We start from the raw sequence: 20,828 nt of genomic DNA on the forward strand, positions 1-20,828 counted from the left end.
CTTTATGCCACCCCAGGTGTGTTTATATATGCATGTTTATATTCTGAATCCACTTTATAGCTCGTTTGAGCTCCCTGAGGCCCCCTAGTGGGCGGTGGCCCCCTGGTTAAGAACAATGTACCTGTATGTAGTCTGTACGAGGACTACACCCGCTATGTGGACGACTAAATAAACGAGAACGACCAACATGAAGAAAGAAATATCGTTACAGATGGCGGTAATTACAGCTGCTCAATAATCAGAAACCAGTAAAACTGCATTCTTGCTAATACTCGGCTATATGGGATCCGTGCGTTCGGCCCCTGGAACGGCACAAAGGCGTATTTCATGGAGCACCTGAACCAGACCCCTGATAAGGGGGCGAGAGAGGCCGAGCGTACGCCGGCGTAATGACGAGCGCATTCCTGGGCTGCATGTGGTACCACGCGGTGAGGCGGCGGCGGCGGCGGCGGCTGCACACTCGGCTGCTTCCTCCTGATACGATAGCCGGAACGGAATCCAACTATGGACCGGGTAATAATGTTCGACCAGCGCTTCGGAAAAACCTCGTTTCATCCGGCGTTTGGTTTAGAGGATGGTGGGTGTAAGAAGATCCTCTGACCCACTTGGCAGACAAACAGCACTTATATGCGTGACAGGTAGAGCTCATCACGAGAAGATCCATGTGGAACGTCAGGAATGGGCCAGGATGCCAAAGTACGGGCAGAAGAATCCATCATCACTTCTTATATTCCGTTCACGCTGTCCCAGGAACTAATCGGAAGGTCCCTGGTTCAAGCCCCATCACTGCTAGGTGCTGGTTGCCACCGTTGGACCCTTGAGCGAGACCCTTGATTGCTTGGATTGTAAGTGGTACAATTATAAATGGATCTGAGCTAACAGGTAACATGGGTCCGTCACTACATGGCGAGATTTTGGTTCTATTGGTTCCAGTTGGAGCTACGTTTGGTCTAGTGGTGTAAAAATACTGTTACCATGACGACAGGCTCATAACATATTATGACCAGCTAATGACCAGTTAGGAAACACAGCCGGTAAAGCAGCACCAACACGTACAAAGAACCACCGCCCCGGGATTAAAGCCTGGACAGGACGCTCACTCGACCGGTTCAAATCTCAGCCTTGTTCTGTTCTGTTTGGTTCTGCTCTGTTCTGTTTAGTTCTGTTTAGTTCTGTTTGGTTCTGCTCTGTTCTGTTTGGTTCTGTTCTGTTCGGTTCTGTTCTGTTTGGTTCTGCTCTGTTCTGTTTGGTTCTGCTCTGTTCTGTTTGGTTCTGCTCTGTTCTGTTTGGTTCTGTTCTGTTTGGTTCTGCTCTGTTCTGTTTGGTTCTGCTCTGTTCTGTTTGGTTCTGCTCTGTTGTTTGGTTCTGCTCTGTTTGGTTCTGCTCTGTTCTGTTTGGTTCTGCTCTGTTCTGTTTGGTTCTGCTCTGTTCTGTTTGGTTCTGTTCTGTTTGGTTCTGCTCTGTTCTGTTTGGTTCTGCTCTGTTCTGTTTAGTTCTGTTTGGTTCTGCTCTGTTCTGTTTGGTTCTGCTCTGTTCTGTTTGGTTCTGCTCTGTTCTGCTCTGTTCTGTTTGGTTCTGTTCTGTTCTGTTTGGTTCTGTTCTGTTCTGTTCTGTTTGGTTCTGTTCTGTTATGTTATGTTTGGTTCTGTTCTGTTTAATTCTGTTCTGTTTGGTTCTGTTCTGTTCGGTTCTGTTTAGTTTTGTTCTGTTTAATTCTGTTTGGTTCTGTTCTGTTTATTTCTGTTCTGTTTAATTCTGTTCTGTTTTGTTCTGTTCTGATTGGGTCTGTTATGTTTAGTTCTTTTTTTTGGTTCTGTTCTGTTTGGTTCTGTTCTGTTCTTTTTTTTTGGTTCTGTTCGGTTCTGTTCTGTTTGGTTCTGTTCTGTAGTAATCGCTTGTGTCAGAAACTGAGAGACTCTGTTTAGTTCTGTTTGGTTCTGTTCTGTTTTGTTCTGCTTTATTGTGTTCTGTTTGGTTCTGTTATTTTCTGTTCTGTTCTGCTTAGTTTTCATGTGATGATGATGTGAAAGCAGCGGCGCATCAGCGACGATGTAAAAAAGTGATGCAGTTTGGTTCTTAGATTCTGAAGAACCCTCATAAAAATCCTGTTTTAAACCGTGATGATCCCGAGGTGATCCCGACTACCTAGAGGTCCCGCACCCACCCAATCCTGCAAAGTTTCCAAACAGGAATTAATCCGGGCTATTAGGGCGTGGCGCTGCTCCAGCAGGCGCTCGAGTCGGGTGTCTTTAAGCACGCTATCATTATCTGGGTTAGAAAACACGGCTGTAATTATCTCCACGTGATCCTCGTTAAAAAAACAGCAGCTTTTTTATTCTGGGTAATAAGAGGATTTAAACTCACACACCTCGCTAATGGAAATTCGTTTAGCAGGTGGACTGTAGCGTCAGACCTCATTCTAATCAGAATAATCACGCTGGCTCGTCCTAACGAACAATTATACAAACGAACAAACGATTTTAAACGACGCGTTCTGAGACGGAGAGAAATAAAAGGTCGCGGTTTCCCTCGGAGCGCCATGGAACCAGTTAAACGGGCGGGAACGCCACCTGCCCCCCAGCTCTGAGCTTAACGTGACTGAGGAGCTTTGCTGGATGTAATTGGAATGTGAATCGGGTCACATGACCCGACAGTTCTGAACCGTGACTCCTGAAACCTCATCATAAACATCCTTTGTTCCTGGATTTTATCCCCTTTATCTCCCAATTTAGTCCTTTCTGATTCCCACCAGGGCGCACCTGTGACCGCTTCTCATCACCTGCCAGCGTGACCACCCCATACGAGACCCCTGGCCGACGTTCCCGCTCTCAATCGTGTTTGGATGGGATCAGGACCAGTGGAGGTTCCAGTACTGATCAGAGATCTGATCTTATACACTCCTACACACCGGGGTCACGTTACCACAGAGTGAGACGCACTGCAGACCCGCCGGGTTTGTTTATCAGACGTTTCCTTAATCGTGACTCTCTGGTGTGTGGAACATGAATGATTCACTGGTCAATAATTCACACGCTGAGGTGAGGAGCACAGAACTACCACAGAACTACAGACTCACTTCCTGAGAGGGTCGAATCACTTTATACAACACAATTAATACAAGAATCTGTGATTTAGCAGATTATTACTGTTATTATTATTAAAATAATTTTTTTTAACTATTTGTAATATTTTTACTATTATTATTATTATTATTATTATCTCTACTATTATTATTTTATTTTATTTTATAAATTTTTATTATTTTTTTTTTTACTATTATTATTACCAGTATTAATATTATCATCATTATAATAATAATAATAAAAATTATTATTATTCATATCATTATTATTGTTATTATTATTATTATTATTTTTATTATTCTAATTATTTGTACTATTATCATTATTTTTTTTACTGTTTTTATTATTATTATTATTTGTACTATTACTATTATTATTATTATTACTACCAGTATTAATATTATCATTATTATAATAATAATTACTATTATTTTTTACTAATATTATTGCTATTGTTAATATTAATATTACTGTGTAATTAAAAAACAGAATCTTTAAAAATATGATAATTTTTTTTATATTTTTACTATTATTGTTTTTATTAATCTTGTAATTATTAAAATTATTTTTATAGTTTTTTTTATTTTTACTATTTCTTATTATTTTTGTTTTTATTGTAATTACTATATATTTTTATTATTACATTATTGTTTGTTTTGTTGTTAATATTATTATCATTATTATTTTTACTTTTATTATTATTTAAATAATTTTTTGATCATTTTTATTACTTATAATTATTATTCGTTTTATTTTTATCATCATTATAAGTATTTTATTATTATTCTATTTTTATTGTTGTTTTCTGTTGTTATTAATTATTATTATTATTATTATTATTATTATCTAAAGGCCCCTGGTTTAGAATAGAATCTTTATTGCCACTATACACAATAATGTACAATTACATTTTTATAACCACTAGGTGGCGTTACTGCTCGTGTCAGAATCACAGTGAACTTGTGTAATATTTCCTAAATAATTAAACATAATTATATAATTACAGCCTCAAATAAAAAACTGTTTAATTCACCTGAGGGAGAAAACACGATGCAGTAAAGTTTTTTTATCTTATAACTTTTGCAAGTCAGAAAAAAAAAAACTGATTCACCTGAGAGTTTAATCAATTTAGTTTATAAATCAAGATTATTTATTAATGTATTATTTTATTAATAATCAAATCAGATTCCCAGGATTAGGACTGAGCCCAGGGAGCTTTAGGGGGACAAAAAGGCCTAGAAATACATGCCAATATATAATAAATAATAATAATAATAAATACATGCCAATATATAATAAATAATAATAATAATAATACATGCCAATATATAATAAATAATAATAATAATAAATACATGCCAATATATAATTAATAATAATAATAATAAATACATGCCAATATATAATAAATAATAATAATAATAAATACATGTCAATATATAATTAATAATAATATAATAATAATAATAAAATAATAATAATAATAATAAATACTTCACATGGTTTCAATTCAAGCTGTTCAAACAGGGACTATGAGGTGACATCGGCCACAGCAATGCTTACGTGTTCTGTTGAATTTATCCTGCCAATTTAGTCATATCCAATTCCCCGATCGTTTATCCCCTCTATTGCTGCAGACATCCACTCCTGACCGAGGAGGGTCGTGACTAACACACGCCCCCTCCGACACGTGTGCAGTACCGACCTCTTCTTTTCATCCGGAGAGCCGTATCATGCACGGAGAGTCACACGCCGATCTCTGTGCAGCACCATCGAGCGGCCAGCAGAGGGCGCAACTGCAGCAGTTATGAGGAATCTACCCAATCGGACAGCTGATTACTGTCCGTGTAGGACAGAATTTAAAAGACGCTGCCAGTTAGATCAGGGTTCCAGTCTCAGCTGTGCTATCGACCGTCCCTCTGCTGGCCGCTCACGGTGAATAATAAAGAGCGGAGCGTGACTCTCTGTATGCAACAGCGCTCTCTGTGTGAACCTGTCGGTGTGTGGTAGGTACAGCCCTCCTCAGACAGTGCAGGAGAGCCAACTGGGGAAGTGGATATGACTAGATTTAGAGGGAAAAAAAGGAATGAATGGCGAACAAATGCTAACATGACATGAGTCAACAAAAGTGAAGACGCATGGATTAATGCTCCCCCCCCGATCTACCCCGCCCCACCCCGAACGAACCTGGCTGCTGTTTTTAAGCATGACTTCAGCGTTTCAAACGAGGTCAGCGCATGCAAAACGCCGCCGACGCCCTCAGAAGCGGGCGAGTGCCGACGGCTTCCTGGTTCCTCGTGAGTCAGAGATAAGCCGCTCGCTCCCGGCGGAAAGTGTGAGCGCGAGCGTTATCTACGTTTATAAACGCCGCCGCGACGAGGACGAGGCTCGGCTACGTGCTCACGGCGTCGCAGGCGTTTCTCAGTGTTTACCAACACGACCAGGTCGTATTTGCATGAGGAACCTGAGACACGAGACACACCCTTCCATGTTTAAAGCTCATGCCAATAAAAACACCTTCCGGCATGAATGCAAATCAGCTGCAGCAGGAGGAAGCTGTGGATTTTACACAAACGCTAAAGTCAGACCAAGTGACACCTTATTTTAAATATATAAATAAATAAATATATAAATAAATAAATATATCAATAAATAAATAAAATAAATAAATGAATAAAAAAATAAAAAATATATAAATAAATAAATATATCAATAAATGAATAAATATGTAAATAAATAAAAAATTTGTAAATATATATAAATAAATAAATATATGAATAAATAAATAAATGAATAAATAAATGAATAAATATATAAATAAATGAATATATAAATAAATAAATATATAAATAAATAATATATATATATATATATATAAATAAAAAAATAAATACATAAATAAATAAATGAATAAATAAATGAATAAATATCTAAATAAATATATAAATAAATAAATAAATGAATAAATATCTAAAAAAATATCTAAATAAATATATAAATAAATAAATGAATAAATAAATAAATAAATAAATAAATGAATAAATAATTACATAAATAAACAAATGAATAAATATATAAATAAATATATAAATAAATGAATAATTATATAAATAAATATATAAATAAATGAATGAATAAATATATAAATAAATGAATGAATAAATAAATAAATAAATAAAAACAAATAAAGCACAATTTAAAACATGAGTCTGTTACGACTCCTCAGAAGTGCTGCAGTTCTGCCCCCTGCTGGCTGATCGATGATAATGGGGATTGTGACTGGCTCTCTGTGCGCGATACGGATCTCCGTATGAACCCTGGTGCATGTGAAAAGAAGCGGTCGGTGCTGCACACCTGTGTTAGTCAGACCCTGCGTTCAGGTGGCGCAGCAGTGTATCGAGCAATCCACCACAGTGCTATCGACTGGCCGGGCGTCCACTTGACAGAATGACGCCTACACCCTAGGTAGTGCACTACTAGCTGGACTAGTAATCGAAAGGTCGCTGGTTCGAGTCCCACCGCGGCCAGGTTGCCACTGCTGGGCCCTTCAGCAAGGCCCTTAACCCTCAATAGCTTAGACAACATGCTGTCTCAGTACTGTGAGTCACTTTGGATAGAAGCGTCTCGTCAAGTTCCCTCCAACTGAACGACTTCACCCCCCAAGGTTCGGACCCTCACTTAACTCAATACCGCCCCTCTCGGGAACTACGGGGGCGACCGGGACGCGCCCCTCTCCCTGGCCGATGACGGAGCACCCGTCACGTCGCCTCTCGTTCCACTTTGATGTGTCACCATGGTTGCATTAAAAAGTCGTCATGGAGATGGAGCTCTCGGCGCTGGGGAACAAGGGCGTGTAAGTGTGTGTGTGTGTGTGTGTGTGTGTGTGTGTTACCTTTTCACCACCAGCGTAAGAGTCCTGTGGGAACCCTTGACGAGGCAGATGGCCTCCTGTCTGTAGCCGCTCAGAGGAACCTCGTTGATGTTGATCAGCTCGTCTCCGACCTGCAGCCTCACCAGCGCCGCCTTACTGCCCTCTTCAACCTGCCGGGGGGGTACGGACACGCTCAGTGTTAATCACACACACACACACACACACACACACACACACACACACACTAAACAGTGTTTTGGGGACGTAAATCTGCCGAACGGAAAGGTACGTCCCGCCCCCCCCCCCCCCGAACGAGCACGGCGGGGGGTCAGGTTCCAGCACAGGTTACTTATTCTCTCATCGGAGAGGAAGGCGAGGGGCGAAGGCGAGGGGCGAATACCTGAACCGATGCGTGACGCTCTAAAATCGGAGCTCGGTGCCACCAAAGTGCCGATCTGTTCGATTAAACATTAAACCTGCAGGGTACAGGCGGCGTATCACCAAGTCTAAACGGTTCCAAACTAACGAGGTCCTTCAGCCTCAGGTCGCTCAAAACTGTCGATTTATTCCTCTCACAATCCGCCATCTGATGGTACGTTCGTTGATTATAAGCTACACCCGCCATACCGATGAACCTGTGGGTATACGATCACTGACCGAGACGGGCCGTGACTAACACACACCCTCCCTCCGACACATGTACGGTACCGAAAGTACCCGACCGCTTCCTTTCGCCTGAACCATGCAGGTTCACACGGAGATCCGGTGTTCCTAATAAAGTGCTCGATTACTCGTTAAAGTCAGACCAAGCGACACCTTATTTATAATAGTAAGTAATTAAGTAAGTAATTTATTTATAAAGCACATTTACAACCAAAGTGCTGTACATGTGGGAGGAAGCGGCCCTGATGTCCAGAGGTAGACTGTTCCACAACCTCGGAGCAGCAACTGCAAAGGCTCGATCACCTTTGAGCTTTGACCGTGACCGTGGCACAGCCAAGAGCAATTGATCGGATGACCTAAGAGATCTAGGAGAACAAAAGAAATGGAGCAAGTCCCTTATGTAAGATGGCGCCAACCCATATAAGGACTTAAAAACAAACAGAAGAACTTTAAATTGGATCCTGTAGCTTACAGGAAGCCAATGGAGAGATGCCAGGACCGGGGTGATGTGGTCAAACTTCTTTGTACCTGTGAGCAGACGTGCTGCTGCATTTTGGACTATCTGTAACCGAGCTAATGAGGACTTACTTATACCCATGTACCCATGTACCCATGTACAGTAGTCTAGGCGACATGAAATAAGTGCATGAATTACCTTTTCCAGGTCTTGTGGTGACAAAATTGAAGGTGAAAAAAGCTGCTTCTAACAACAGAGTTTATTTGTTTATCGAATTTCAGGTCAGAATCAAATATTACCCCAAGATTCTTTACCTGTGATTTCACATAGTCTGACAGTTCCCCAATGTTTTCTATCAAAGGATCTGTACATTTGGGAGAGCCAAAGAGAATAACTTCTGTTTTATCTTCATTCAGTTGAAGAAAACTATTTGCTAACCAACACTTAATCTCCTTCAAGCATTCCTTCAGGCGTTTAAAAGAGCACGGGGGAGGTACAGCTGGGTAACGTCGGCATAACAATGAAATCGAATACCACACTTCCCGATGATTTTCCCCAAAGGAAGCATATATAAAGCAAACAGTACCGGCCCCAGGATAGATCCTTGAGGAACCCCACAGCCAATCGTAGCAACAGAAGAAAAGAAATTACCGACATGTACTGAGAAGGTCCTATTGCAAAGATAAGACTTAAACCGACTCAGCGCTGCCCCCCTAAGGCCAACCGCATGCTCAAGACGTCGAATGAGCAAATTGTGGTCAACAGTATGAAAAGCGGCGGTAAGGTCTAATAAGACTAAAATAGCACACTTTCCTGCATCTGCAGCAAGCAGCAGGTCGTTAGTCACCTTTAGGAGGGCTGATTCTGTACTAGGAAAAGGTTTAAAACCAGACATGGTCATTTTTTGTCAAATGAGCCCACAGCTGTGAAAGCACCACTTTCTCCAATACTTTAGAAAGGAAGGGTAGTTTTGAGATTGGTCGATAATTATTAAGTATAGAGATATTAAGATTATGTTTTTTAAGTAAGGGCTGCACAGCAGCATGCTTAAAACACACAGGAACAGTACCAGAAGATAGACAGGCATTTATTATAGTCAACAGAGTAGGACCGATTGTATCAAATGTTTCCATAAGGAGGGAAGAGGGGATAATATCACCAGGAGAGGTCGTGGGTTTCATGCAGAAAACCACATCTTTCAATGCGGAAAGAGAGATGGGCTCAAAAAGATAGAAGCTATCCGAACACCCCAGATTTGGTTGGGGGTCATTGTTAGAGGGTGTTATATTTAATTTGATTGTCTCAATTTTCCCCATGAAAAACTGCAAAAAATCCTCACAAATTTTAGAGGACTCGACAGGGTACTAGAGATGGGACGATCGATCGGCTATGAATCGGTATCGGCCGATTTTTAATCAAAATATGCTATCGGCGATCGGCCGATATTTCCTAAAAGTAGCCGATCCGATCGTGTGATATATAAAAGATCACGTTAAGTTAACAGCTCAGTGGTTTGATCCAGACTTTGAGCTACGAAGCACCAACCATCACATCACCATTCATCAACCATCGTACAGAAACCATCGTGAAAGCTCTTCATGACCTAAAATAACATCATTAACGTTGTGCATCATACATACGATGTAATTCTGCTGATTGTAATATTTACTTTAAAAAGATAATTCAACCCGGTCACATCTGAGTGGATTCTATCAGCACGTTATATAAACTCCTGGTTCACTTTGGTAAATCGTAAGCGGTTCTTACTTGTGATGTAGATGAGAACAGAAAACGTTACAGAGCCAATCAGAGGCAAAAGTTTATTCATTACCAAATTCGTTAGTTCAGGATCATCTGCTGAACTTTTAGCTCCTTAGACGGAACGAGTCTGACTCGGTTACAGATCTGTGGTAATAACAGTGTAATGAAGCTTTTTAATGTAAGAGAGTCACACAGAATGTTCTGTAGTAGCTGGTGTTTATTTAAAACCACGACATTTAATTAATAACAGTAAACACGGAGAGATAACCGAGAACAGAAACTTACGCTTCGCGAAAAATGACTCGTGAATCAATGAATCACTTATAGCGATACAGTGAACAAAGCGTCTCTTCTAAAGGCACAACACACACACACACACACACACACACACACACACACACACACACACACACACACACACACACACACACACACACACACACGCTGCTCCGGTTTATCTTCACTGTGAGGCTCTTTTTAAGTTTATTTATTTTATTTACTGCTAACCCCCCACCCCCCGATCGCAATCGGCTATCGGCAGATGTCCCTGAAAGGAGATCGGAGATCGGAATCGGTGCCAAAAACCCCGATCGTCCCATCTCTACAGGGTACCAAACTGGTGGATTTAGAAGAGAGTTAATAGTAGTGAATAAAACTCTGGGTTTGTTACTGTGCCTAGATATAATATTTGAAAAATAGCTTTCTCTAGCCAGCCTAGTAGCTTCTTGAAAAGCAAACAGGCAGCTCTTTAAAATCTCAAAAGATACCTGAAGCCGGTCTTTCTTCCATTTCCGCTCTGCTTTCCGACACTCTTTTCTAAGGATGCGGATATTATCATTTACCCACGGCTGATTGGGTTCACCCTTAGCCCGCCTGGTTGTGAAGGGAGCCACAGAGTCAAGGATGGATGAAATGCTTGCTGTAGCAGAGTTTATAGGCCGATAACGACAGCTCGTAGCTCTGGTGCCGGTGGCTTGCATTGGCAATGTGATATTAAAAAATACTGATTTATGATCAGAAAACCCAACATCCTCGATTACAGTATTATTAATAGAAAAAATCATAAGATAAAACAAGATCAAGAGTATGACCGAGACTATGAGTGGGGCCACTGATTGACTGTACAAGGTTAAAAGATTCTATTAGGTGCATAAATTCACTGACCATAGGTTTGTTTGGGCAACAGACATGAATATTAAAATCCCACAGAATTAAAAGTCTGTCTGCAGTAGCAGGGCTCTAGACTAACTTTTTGCACTGGTTGCACTGGTGCACCTAACTTTTTTTCTTAGGTGCACCAGCACAAAAGTTAGGTGCACCCAAATTTTCGACCGCATCGCATTTAACACCGCAGTTTTACAGGTTCACTTTTTTTTTTTTTTAAATCACTGTCCATACAGGCAATATTGACTTGTAAATAACTAACAATCTGGTCAACATGGCCTCGTCTGATGATCTGTTTGCTGCTGCCTGCCAATGAAAGGCAGTGGGGAGAGGGGACACTTGGGCAGTGCATTTATCGCCGCATGTAATGTGTTTTATAGATGCATTGTGCTTTTTCAGCCTTTCAATTCAAAATGTATTAGAACCAGTCACAAATACACTATTGCCGGCCACTGTCTTCTTTACAGTTAATTATAGTATTACAGACTAATTATAGCACACTTATAAAAATTATAAAAATAATAGAGTAAATGTGTATGTATGTGTGTATATCTATTTATATGTGTGTGTATATTTAAAATGATATGTATATGTTTGTGTGTGTGTTAGAGTGTAATCTTAAATGCAGTGCATTATATTATCGGCTTTACTGAATCTTTTACACAGATTCCCAAAATCGCTTGCGGTGCACTCACTGTGTATTTTGACTACATGTATTGTAATATATTTTGGTCTTTTAGTTATTTTTACATTTTACTTAACGAAAATATTGTCGTGTTTTTACTTTCACTATCGCGGCACTTTACCGCTAGCATTAGCCCCTCGCTACTGTAGAGGGTCGGCTCACCTAGCCGCTGTCCGGTGGGGATGCTGCGGGTCTTTTGCTGTGCGGTGGTGGAGGTGTGGGAATAAAGGCACACGACAGGGTCGAGTAGCTTTAACTGTTTAGTCAGGACTTCGGTGAGCGTTACAACACTTTACACCGCCGAGCTCCAGAACCCCAACTTCCATTCTGGAACATCCGGCGAGTCTCATATACAAAACTAAACTTACTGCAGAACGTCCGAACGCACGTGTATAAACCTGGTGCTGCATTCTGATTGGCTGAGCTGAATGTCGCTCACATATCACCGCTACAATATTGTCCCGCACTTCACTATCTCTGATTGGTTTAGACCATGATATTGGCCTAATGTGTGTCTGTTGTTTTTTTTCCCATCGGACGCCTGGTCGCACCGGTGGGACCTGAGATTTTTTTTAGTCGCACCATTGAGAAATTAGGTCGCATGTGCCACCAAATTGGTCGCACTCTAGAGCCCTGAGTAGGTATAATCCAAGCCAAGAAGTTAGAAAATTCATTGATAAAAATGACCAACCACTTTAGGTGGTCTATATATAAGAGCACAAATCAGAGGATTACTACAATCCAGTTGTATAAGCTGCACTTCAAAACTAGTAAAATGTTCGACTGAAAGAGCTTCACATTTAAATCGGTTATTAAAAACCACAGCCACACCCCCTCCTCTACCAGTGGCTCTTGGACAGCTTAAAAAGGAACAGTCCGGAGGGCACAGTTCCAGTAGAGGGCTAAATTCATCCACACTGAGCCATGTTTCAGTTAAAAATATCAAATCTAACTGATGATTTAAGAAGAAATCTTTCAGGATAAAAGTTTTGTTCGTGAGCGATCTCACATTGGCCAGAGCCATTTTCATCGGGGCGTATACAGCGTCCGAGCTCGGTTCCGGGACGAATTCTCGTAGGTTTGCGAGTACCGCTCCCTCTCTTCTACGGCGAAGTGGGCGTACCCGGATGTGTCAGGCTGAACACACCTGAGATGAACAGGTTTGAAATCTAATGAGTAGTCGCGGACGAGATCAGGTGCAAAGTCCACTCCGCGTTTCCCATCCCACTCCGTGGACAGCGTCGTCATGGAGACTACACCGCTACTGGTGTGCAAGGCAGCAGCGCTCTGATGACGTGTTTGCCGAGCGGCAGTGCGCACGGCTGACCGGAAGGACGGAATAGCGTTACCGTTTCGAAAATAAACAAGCTTTCTCCGGGAGCCCCTGTGAATATAACGAGGCCGGCGAAGGAGTCCAAGCTGTTTGATGACCGGAATACACGATGGAGTAGCGCAACTGTTGAACTTCCTCAGCTGGTCAACGGAATAGTTCGACATCGTGCCGATCCCAGGAAAACTCACCCACCGTTCGCCACCGGCCGCAGACGCGATGCACAGTAGAAAGAACAAAAAGTAAAAAGAAATAGAGCCACAAAATGTGTAAAAAGATGAAAACGAAAAACGATCAAAATACAATAAAATACGGTAACGGTAGCGGCAGCCAAATGCGCCAGCGTCCACCATCACCATGACAACTTTTGTGAGATATATATATCGTCACAGTCCTCATCAGTCAGTAATTGTATACCCACAGGTTTATCCTAATAAAGTGCTCGGTTTCTCATGTTCTGGCCACCGCATTTCGGTCCCTTGTTGCCCTTAAACTCCCCCCAAAAAAACCCCACAGGCCCACAGACTGGACTAATAATGAAAAGGTCGCTGGTTCAAGCCCCACCGCTGCCAGGTTGCCACTGTTGGGCCCTTGAGCAAGGCGAGCAGGAACAGGACAAGAGACATGGCATCTGAAACGCCCTGTCTGATCTAGACCTGGGGGGCGGGGCGGTGGGTAGCACCGTCGCCTCTCAGCCAGTTGGATTCCTCTGGGCGCGTAACATTAAACTCACTCAGCCGGTTGTGCTGTCAGCCGACCGAGCGCCTACACAGACACGCGATTGGCTGTGTGTGTCTTAGGGGCGGGACAATGACCGCACGGCGATTCCTCATAAGTGCTGCGGTGACGCCCTCTGCTGGCTGATCGATGGTGCTGCACAGAGACGGGGGATCATGGGGATCAGTGCGTGACTCGGCTCTCTGTATGCAGGTGAAAAGAAGCGGTCGGTGCTGCACGCGTGTCGGAGGGGGCGTGTGTTAGTCACGACCCACCTCGGTCAGGAATGGGGAATTGGATACGACCAAATTAGGTTAAATTAAACTCTTAATGTAACTGAACGATATCATTTTATTGGGCTTGTTTGGAGAAGTTGTAGCCTAACAGTTAAGGTAATCAAAAGGTCGCTGGTTCAAGCCCCACCACGGCACTGTTGGGCCCTTGAGCGAGGCCCTTAAGCCTCAATTGCTTAGATAGTATGCTGTCACACTACTAGGATTCCTCATAAGCGCTGCAGTTACGACCTCTGCTGGTGGATCGATGGTGCTGCACATAGACGGGGGATCATGGGGATCAGTGCGTGTCTCTCTGTCGTAGCTTAGTGGTTAAGGTACTGGACTAGTAATCAAAAGGTCGCTGGTTCAAGCACCACCACGGCACTGTTGGGCCCTTGAGCGAGGCCCTTAACCCTTAACCGCTTAAACATTATACGTGGTGTCACAACTACTGTGGATAAAAAGCGTCCGCTTAGTCGCTCCTCGGTCAGGAGTGGAGGGGCTGCGGCAGACTCAGGGAACCGGATACGTCTAAATCATTTCGGTCCAGACGAATGAAGGAAGACGGACGGACGGAGGGACGGAGGCTGTAAAAGTGCACGCGCTGTAAAACAGGATTAACGGGGATTACTGAACGAGGGGATTTCAGATAAACACAATGAGGACCTTGAGCGGCACGGGGGTATGAGAGGAATGCTGGGTATTTTAATCAGTTCCAGCGCTCCGCTTCTTCACCTAACGCGAGCGTTCCCGTCACGTGTAAAGAACCGGGACAGACACGGAACCCGGCGGTGAGGAACGCGAGCTCATGGGTAATACCGCTCACCCTAACATAAACACACCGGGTTCTGTACATGCCGACCGCACCGGGCTCCTCGAGGGAGGAGAAGTTCAGCACGGCGTGTCCACAATTCCGAGTGAACGTTATAAAGCGGTCCGGGACTCGCTCCTGATCCGGATAAATTCATCCCAGATGTGGGAGTGTGTGCGCCCGTCGTTACTCCAGCACGCTTCAGGCTGTCGGGCGGAGTTCAGGACGTTCGGTGTTCCACGCCGTCCCTGGCACCGCCGGGTTCACTACTGGGGACAGACGCTCGGAGAACAGTGGAAGACTTCATTTACGACCCCGAATCAGAAAAAGTTGGGACTAGGGTTGGGCGGTATGACGGTATTACGGTATACCGCGGTATTTTAAAAATGTGAAGCGCCAAATTTCTGCTTCAGGTTTACCTTGAAAACGGAGACTTTAAGACCTGCGCGCATCCACAGTAAGGAAGGGGCGGGAGTTGTAGGCGGTTGGAGCTCACTGATTGGTTGTGGGGGTGCTACATGGGGTGTGTTCGAACACCTAGTGAGCTGCCTTGCTGTCTTACTGCCTACACAGGCAGCTGCCTCAGTAGAGAGGATTCTAATAAGTCAATGACTTATCATAAGGCAGGTTATTGGAACGCGCTACTTAGACAGCGATTCCATCGGGTTTTGCTTGCTAAGCTAACAGTTAGCATGTCACTATAACATCTCTTTGTACCGAATACGGTTACAGAGGAACAATCGAGAGCATCCTGAGCGGCTGCATCACCGTCTGGTTCGGAAATTGTACCGCGTCGGAACGCAGGACTCTCCAGCGAGTAGTGAGGACAGCTGAAAAGATCATCGGGGTCGCTCTTCCATCTCTCACGGACATTTTTAACACCCGCTGCATCCGCAAAGCTCTCAGCATCGTGGACGATCCAACCCACCCACCACATGGACTTTTTACTCTGCTCCCGTCTGGGAGACGATACAGCAGCATCCGGACCAACACAACCAGACTGTGTAACAGTTTTATCCCTCAGGCAATCAGACTCCTTAACTCAGTACTGTAACAATTTCCTCCGGACATTTTTCTGCTGCCACACACTGAACTGTATTGACTATGTTAGACTGTTTTTACCTGTTTATTCAAATATTGGAAAAGTCTTTTTGTATTTTTTGCACCTTATTTACTTCTTAGGCTGCATTGCCAATTTTACGCTGCTAATGTACAACATGTCACTACCTCATGAACCATTGTACCATCTATTCACCATCATGTACTAACACTTGTCTTTAGTCCTGTCTTCTAATTACTTGTTTAGATTAGGGATAATTAGGAATATCTTTTGTAGTTATTTATTATAGGATTTTTTGTATTATTGTTGTATTTACAGTGTTTTGTTTTGTCTTGCACTTTTTGTACCGTGTTACACCGTGATCCTAGAGGAACGCTGTTTCGTTTCAATATGTACATGTATGTAGCTGAAATGACAATAAAACCTCTCTGACTCTGACTCTGACATTCACTGACAAGCCCGAACTTGCAAAAAAACACACTTGTGCAAGTTTATACAATTAATATTATCTCTGTGTGTGTGTGTGTGTGTGTGTCGCGCTCACTCTACGCGATACTCGGATTTCGGATTTGAATTCCGACAATAAACAGCTTTTATTATGACCGATTAATTCCCCGAACTGATGTGAAGCAGAATTGGTGCATTACAGCTGATAAGAACGGCGCAAAAATGAAAAGAACATATAAAACATATATAAATATTAGGGCTGTCAAACGATTAAAATTTTTAATCGCGATTAATCTCAGAATTTCATATAGTTAATCGCGATTAATCGCATAAAAAAAATCTGTGTAAATGTTATAGAAAACAAGGATTTTTATGTGAAATGTTACAATTAAAATGGTGAACACATTTTATGCTGATGTTAAAAACTGCTGGGACAAGAGAAAACTGTAAGGGAGTTTATTCACTCACATACTAGGCAGTAAATGTCAGATTGTAGTTTAGAATTTCTCCATCAGCAAACATTGTAGATCAGCGGTGCTTTAGGTGGGATAAGGCGTAGTTATTGTATCAGACTTTTCTGTGGTTGTATCGTGACGATGGTTTGATGGCCGTTTCTACACGAAGTGAGTGTGTTTTGACCCTTTGGGGCTTCCATAGTTCATGGACTAACGTGCTTGACTCAGCTTTCCGGTATTTGGTACCTTAACAGAATAAGTTAATAAAAGTGTTCTGCTCCCGACAACTTGTGAATATAGCGTGTATTTATTTCTTTATAAGTGCATCACTACAACGCTCGGTTACATTATGCTAACAAACCGCAAATGAAAAACGGTGGCAAGTCCGACATTAAAACGTTTGTTTTAACATAATGTTAACATAATGTAACCGAGCGTTGTAGTTCTACCAGTCAAGTCTCAACATTAACTAGAATTTGCGTTAACGGCACTATTCTTTTTAATCGCGTTAAATTGAAATCGCGTTAATGCGTTATTATCGCGTTAACTTCGACAGCCCTAATATATATATATAACGGTTCCCAGAGACGCGACTCGGTTCATTTGAAAGAGCCGTTCAATAGAATCGGATCGCTCGCGAACGACCCTAACAGAGAAACGCCCGCGCACCCCCCAGTAATACCGTATACCGCGGTATTTTATGAAGACGGTATGGCGGTATGAAAATCGGCAATATCGCCCAACCCTAGTTGGGACCGTATGGAAAATGCAAATAATAATAACAATAATAATAAAAACACAGAGTTTCTTACATTGACTTTGACTTTTATTTGATGTCAGACAGGATGAACCTGAGATATTTCATCTTTTATCTTAGCCACTGGGCAGTGCGCTCTTAGTGCAGGTCCCAAGCCCAGGTACTATAAACTGTGCCCGGTCAGGTATGAGGACCAGATGCGCTGTGGCGCCCCCTATACATGGGAGCAGGCGAAAGAGAGCAAAACGTTTTGATTAATAACTAAGAGCTCTACGCACCGAGCTACTGCCGTCCCGAAATGATCTCTTTACCGGACGAGGTGGGATTCGATCCCGGTACCGTGAGGACTAACTGGAGAGAGGACTGGGTGAGTTTATGAAGGAGCGGGCTGACCCGGAATGCCGTGGAGCGTTAAGTCTCTTAGGAGGAAGGTTCAGGTTGAAAGGAAAGCACATGGGTCTCGTAATAAATAAATAAATAAATAAATAAATAGGGATGTCCCGATCTGATCTCAAAGATCGGAATCGGGGCCGATCAAGGCATTTTTTAACTGATCGGTATCGACTTTACTAATCCCGACCCTTCGTTTTACGTCAGCATATCCGCTGTGTGGAAATACTTTAAATTGGAAAGTGAAACGAGTCCAGCAGTGAAGTGTAACGTCTGTAATGTGAGCGCTTCACCAGGCGGTGGGAGCAGAGCTGCGTTCATTACTGTAGAATTTTACTGTTTATACGGTGTGTGAGTCCAGGATCACTCCGGTTTACTAAACAATAACTTTTAATCCCAGTATGAAAACTTCAGGACCATAACACACAGCTTTTACCAGTTTACGTGTTACACGACTGAACGACATCTCAGTATCGAGCGCTCCGATTGGCTTAGTTATGTAACCGAGCGTGGTAGTGATGCACTCGCTTAATAAAGAAATAAATACACGATATATTCACTAATCGTCGGGAGCGTTTAACACTTTATTAACTTCTTCTGTTACGGTACCGAATAGCGGACAGCTAGAGTCATCGCGTTAGCCGAGCACGCTATTCCATGCACTATGGAAGCCCCAAAGGGTCAAAACACACTCACTTCGCGTAGAAACGTCCATCAAACCGTCGTCATCAGAAAAGTCTGTTACAGTTACAACACGCATGCAAGTACGGTGGCTCATAACATTTAACCAAACGATCTACAATTATTACCGATCTGATACGGCACCTAAAAAATAAACACTCGGCCGAATACAGCGAGTTTATTATTATTATATGATGAGAAGAGGAACCGGCCGTCCGCTAACACGGCAGAGACGCTGATTCTCCTCAAAAAGATCCTTCACTTCATTCTGAGTGTTCTAGTGTTACTACTACACTGCTGCACTAAGTTTGTTTACTTTTATGTTGTAAAAATAAAAGAACATTAAGCAATAGTTTGAATGCAGGAATTGTTTTCCCTACAGCACTGCAGAGCTATTCCAGTTGTTAAACATGTACACTGGATTAATGTGAATAACTGTAATGTACATGAAGTGTGCACCGTGTGAACAGTATTATCCAGTTCTTATCTAGACAATATCTAGAAAATACAAGTATCGGTTTGAGACTCAAACGTGATCGGGACATCCCCATAAATAAATAAATAAATAAATACAAACGTTATCTTCAGGTGCAGGCGAGTTCACCGGCATTAATGACGGATTACAGAACAGTGGGATTTAAACCCAACACAATGAGGACGCTTGGTTGAACGCGGGGTATGAGAGGAATGCTGGGTATTTTAATCAGTTCCAGCTGCCCTAAACCACCACCTCACCACAACCATCCCGAATACATTCTGTTCCGTGTGTGTGTGTGTGTGTGTGTGTGTGTGTGTGTGTGTGTGTGCGCTGACCCACGTCGTGTGAGCCAGTGTGCTCCAGAGAAGAGGGCGTGTCTAAATCCTTAGCTCCCTTAACATGCTCCTACTGAGGCGCCTTAATTCTGAGTGATGATCCGACTGAGCTAAAACTGCGGTGACGTAAAGTAGAGCGTCTAAATAATCTGATCGTGAGCTCCAGGTCTGATTAGAATCCTCTCTACTGAGGCAGCTGATCAGGTAGGTAGAGGGGAGCAGGGCGGGTCACCAGGTTTATAAATACGGCTGAGGTCACGTGTAGCTATAGAGGTAAAACGTTAAGGCATCTCAAGCTCGCGGGTTCGAATCTCAGCCAGTCGATCGTAGGGATTACTCATAACTGCTGCGGTCACGCCCTCTGCTGGCTGATCGATGGTACTGCACAGAGACGGGGGATAACGGGGACCAGTGTGTGACTCTCTGTGCGCGATACGGATCTCCGAAGCGGTCGGTGCTGCACACGTGTCGGAGGGGGCGTGTGTTAATCACATCCCTCCTTGGTCAGGAGGGGAGGGGTCTGCAGCAGTAGGTGAAATACGATTGGGGAATTGGATACGACTAAATTGGGAGTGGGGTGTGAAACTAATACGCCATCGTACACTATATTTATAGTTTTGAGATTCATTTTCCAGCCAATCAATCGCAAGGCTCTAGCCATTCGTCCACGCCCACCCCCCTTAGACGTAGCCGATCACGTCTGTGTAGACACCCGGCCGGTTTATAGCACCGGGATTCGAACCCACGCACCGCCCAAGCACCTAAGTGCAGGACACTACTGTGTTTATGTAGCAGCACAAACACACAATTTGTAGGGCAGGTGAAGCCTAGTGGTTAAGGTACTGGACTAGTAATCGAAAGGTCGCTGGTTCAAGCCCCACCACTGCCAGGTTGTCACTGTTGGGCCCTTGAGCGAGGCCCTTAACCCTCAATTGCTTAGACTGTGTACTGTGGCAGTGCTGTAAGTCCGGACGCGGTCCGGACGCCGGCGTGACCCCGAACGCCAGCTTCGTGAAACGCCAGATAAGGACCAGACGCCCGAGACCCACAGCAAGTCTGCACCACACAAACGGAGGTTAATATCGAGCACGGTCACGGACAAGACTTGCACGTCTTTGGACTGTGGGAGGAAACAAACACAGACACGGGGAGAACATGCAAACTCCAGGTCGGCTCCACCTGGGGATCGAACCCAGGACCTTCTTGCCGTGAGGCGACAGTGCCACCCCCTGAAGCCACTGTGTCCCCAGACTTCTGCGGCAGGTGTAGCCTAGTGGTTAAGGTACTGGATCAGTAATCAGAAGGTCGCTGGTTCAAGCCCCACCACTGCCAGGTTGCCACTGTTGGGCCCTTGAGCGAGGCCCTTAAGCCTCAATTGCTTAGACAGTGTACTGTCACAGTACTGTAA

General features: G+C 43.3%; 1 protein-coding gene across 1 annotated transcript in view; it reads right to left on the reverse strand.

Annotated features, from left to right (window-relative positions):
• Window positions 1–20,828, reverse strand: part of shroom2a (shroom family member 2a) — a 53,834-nt gene that overhangs the window by 26,870 nt on the left and 6,136 nt on the right. Inside the window, exon 2 of the mRNA XM_062998042.1 lies at window positions 6,976–7,124. Within this exon, the coding sequence (XP_062854112.1) occupies window positions 6,976–7,124 (149 nt within the window). The remainder of the gene's footprint in view (window positions 1–6,975; window positions 7,125–20,828) is intronic.

This window comes from Trichomycterus rosablanca, chromosome 6 (assembly GCF_030014385.1).
Source record: "Trichomycterus rosablanca isolate fTriRos1 chromosome 6, fTriRos1.hap1, whole genome shotgun sequence".
In the NCBI taxonomy this organism is placed as follows: domain Eukaryota; kingdom Metazoa; phylum Chordata; class Actinopteri; order Siluriformes; family Trichomycteridae; genus Trichomycterus; species Trichomycterus rosablanca.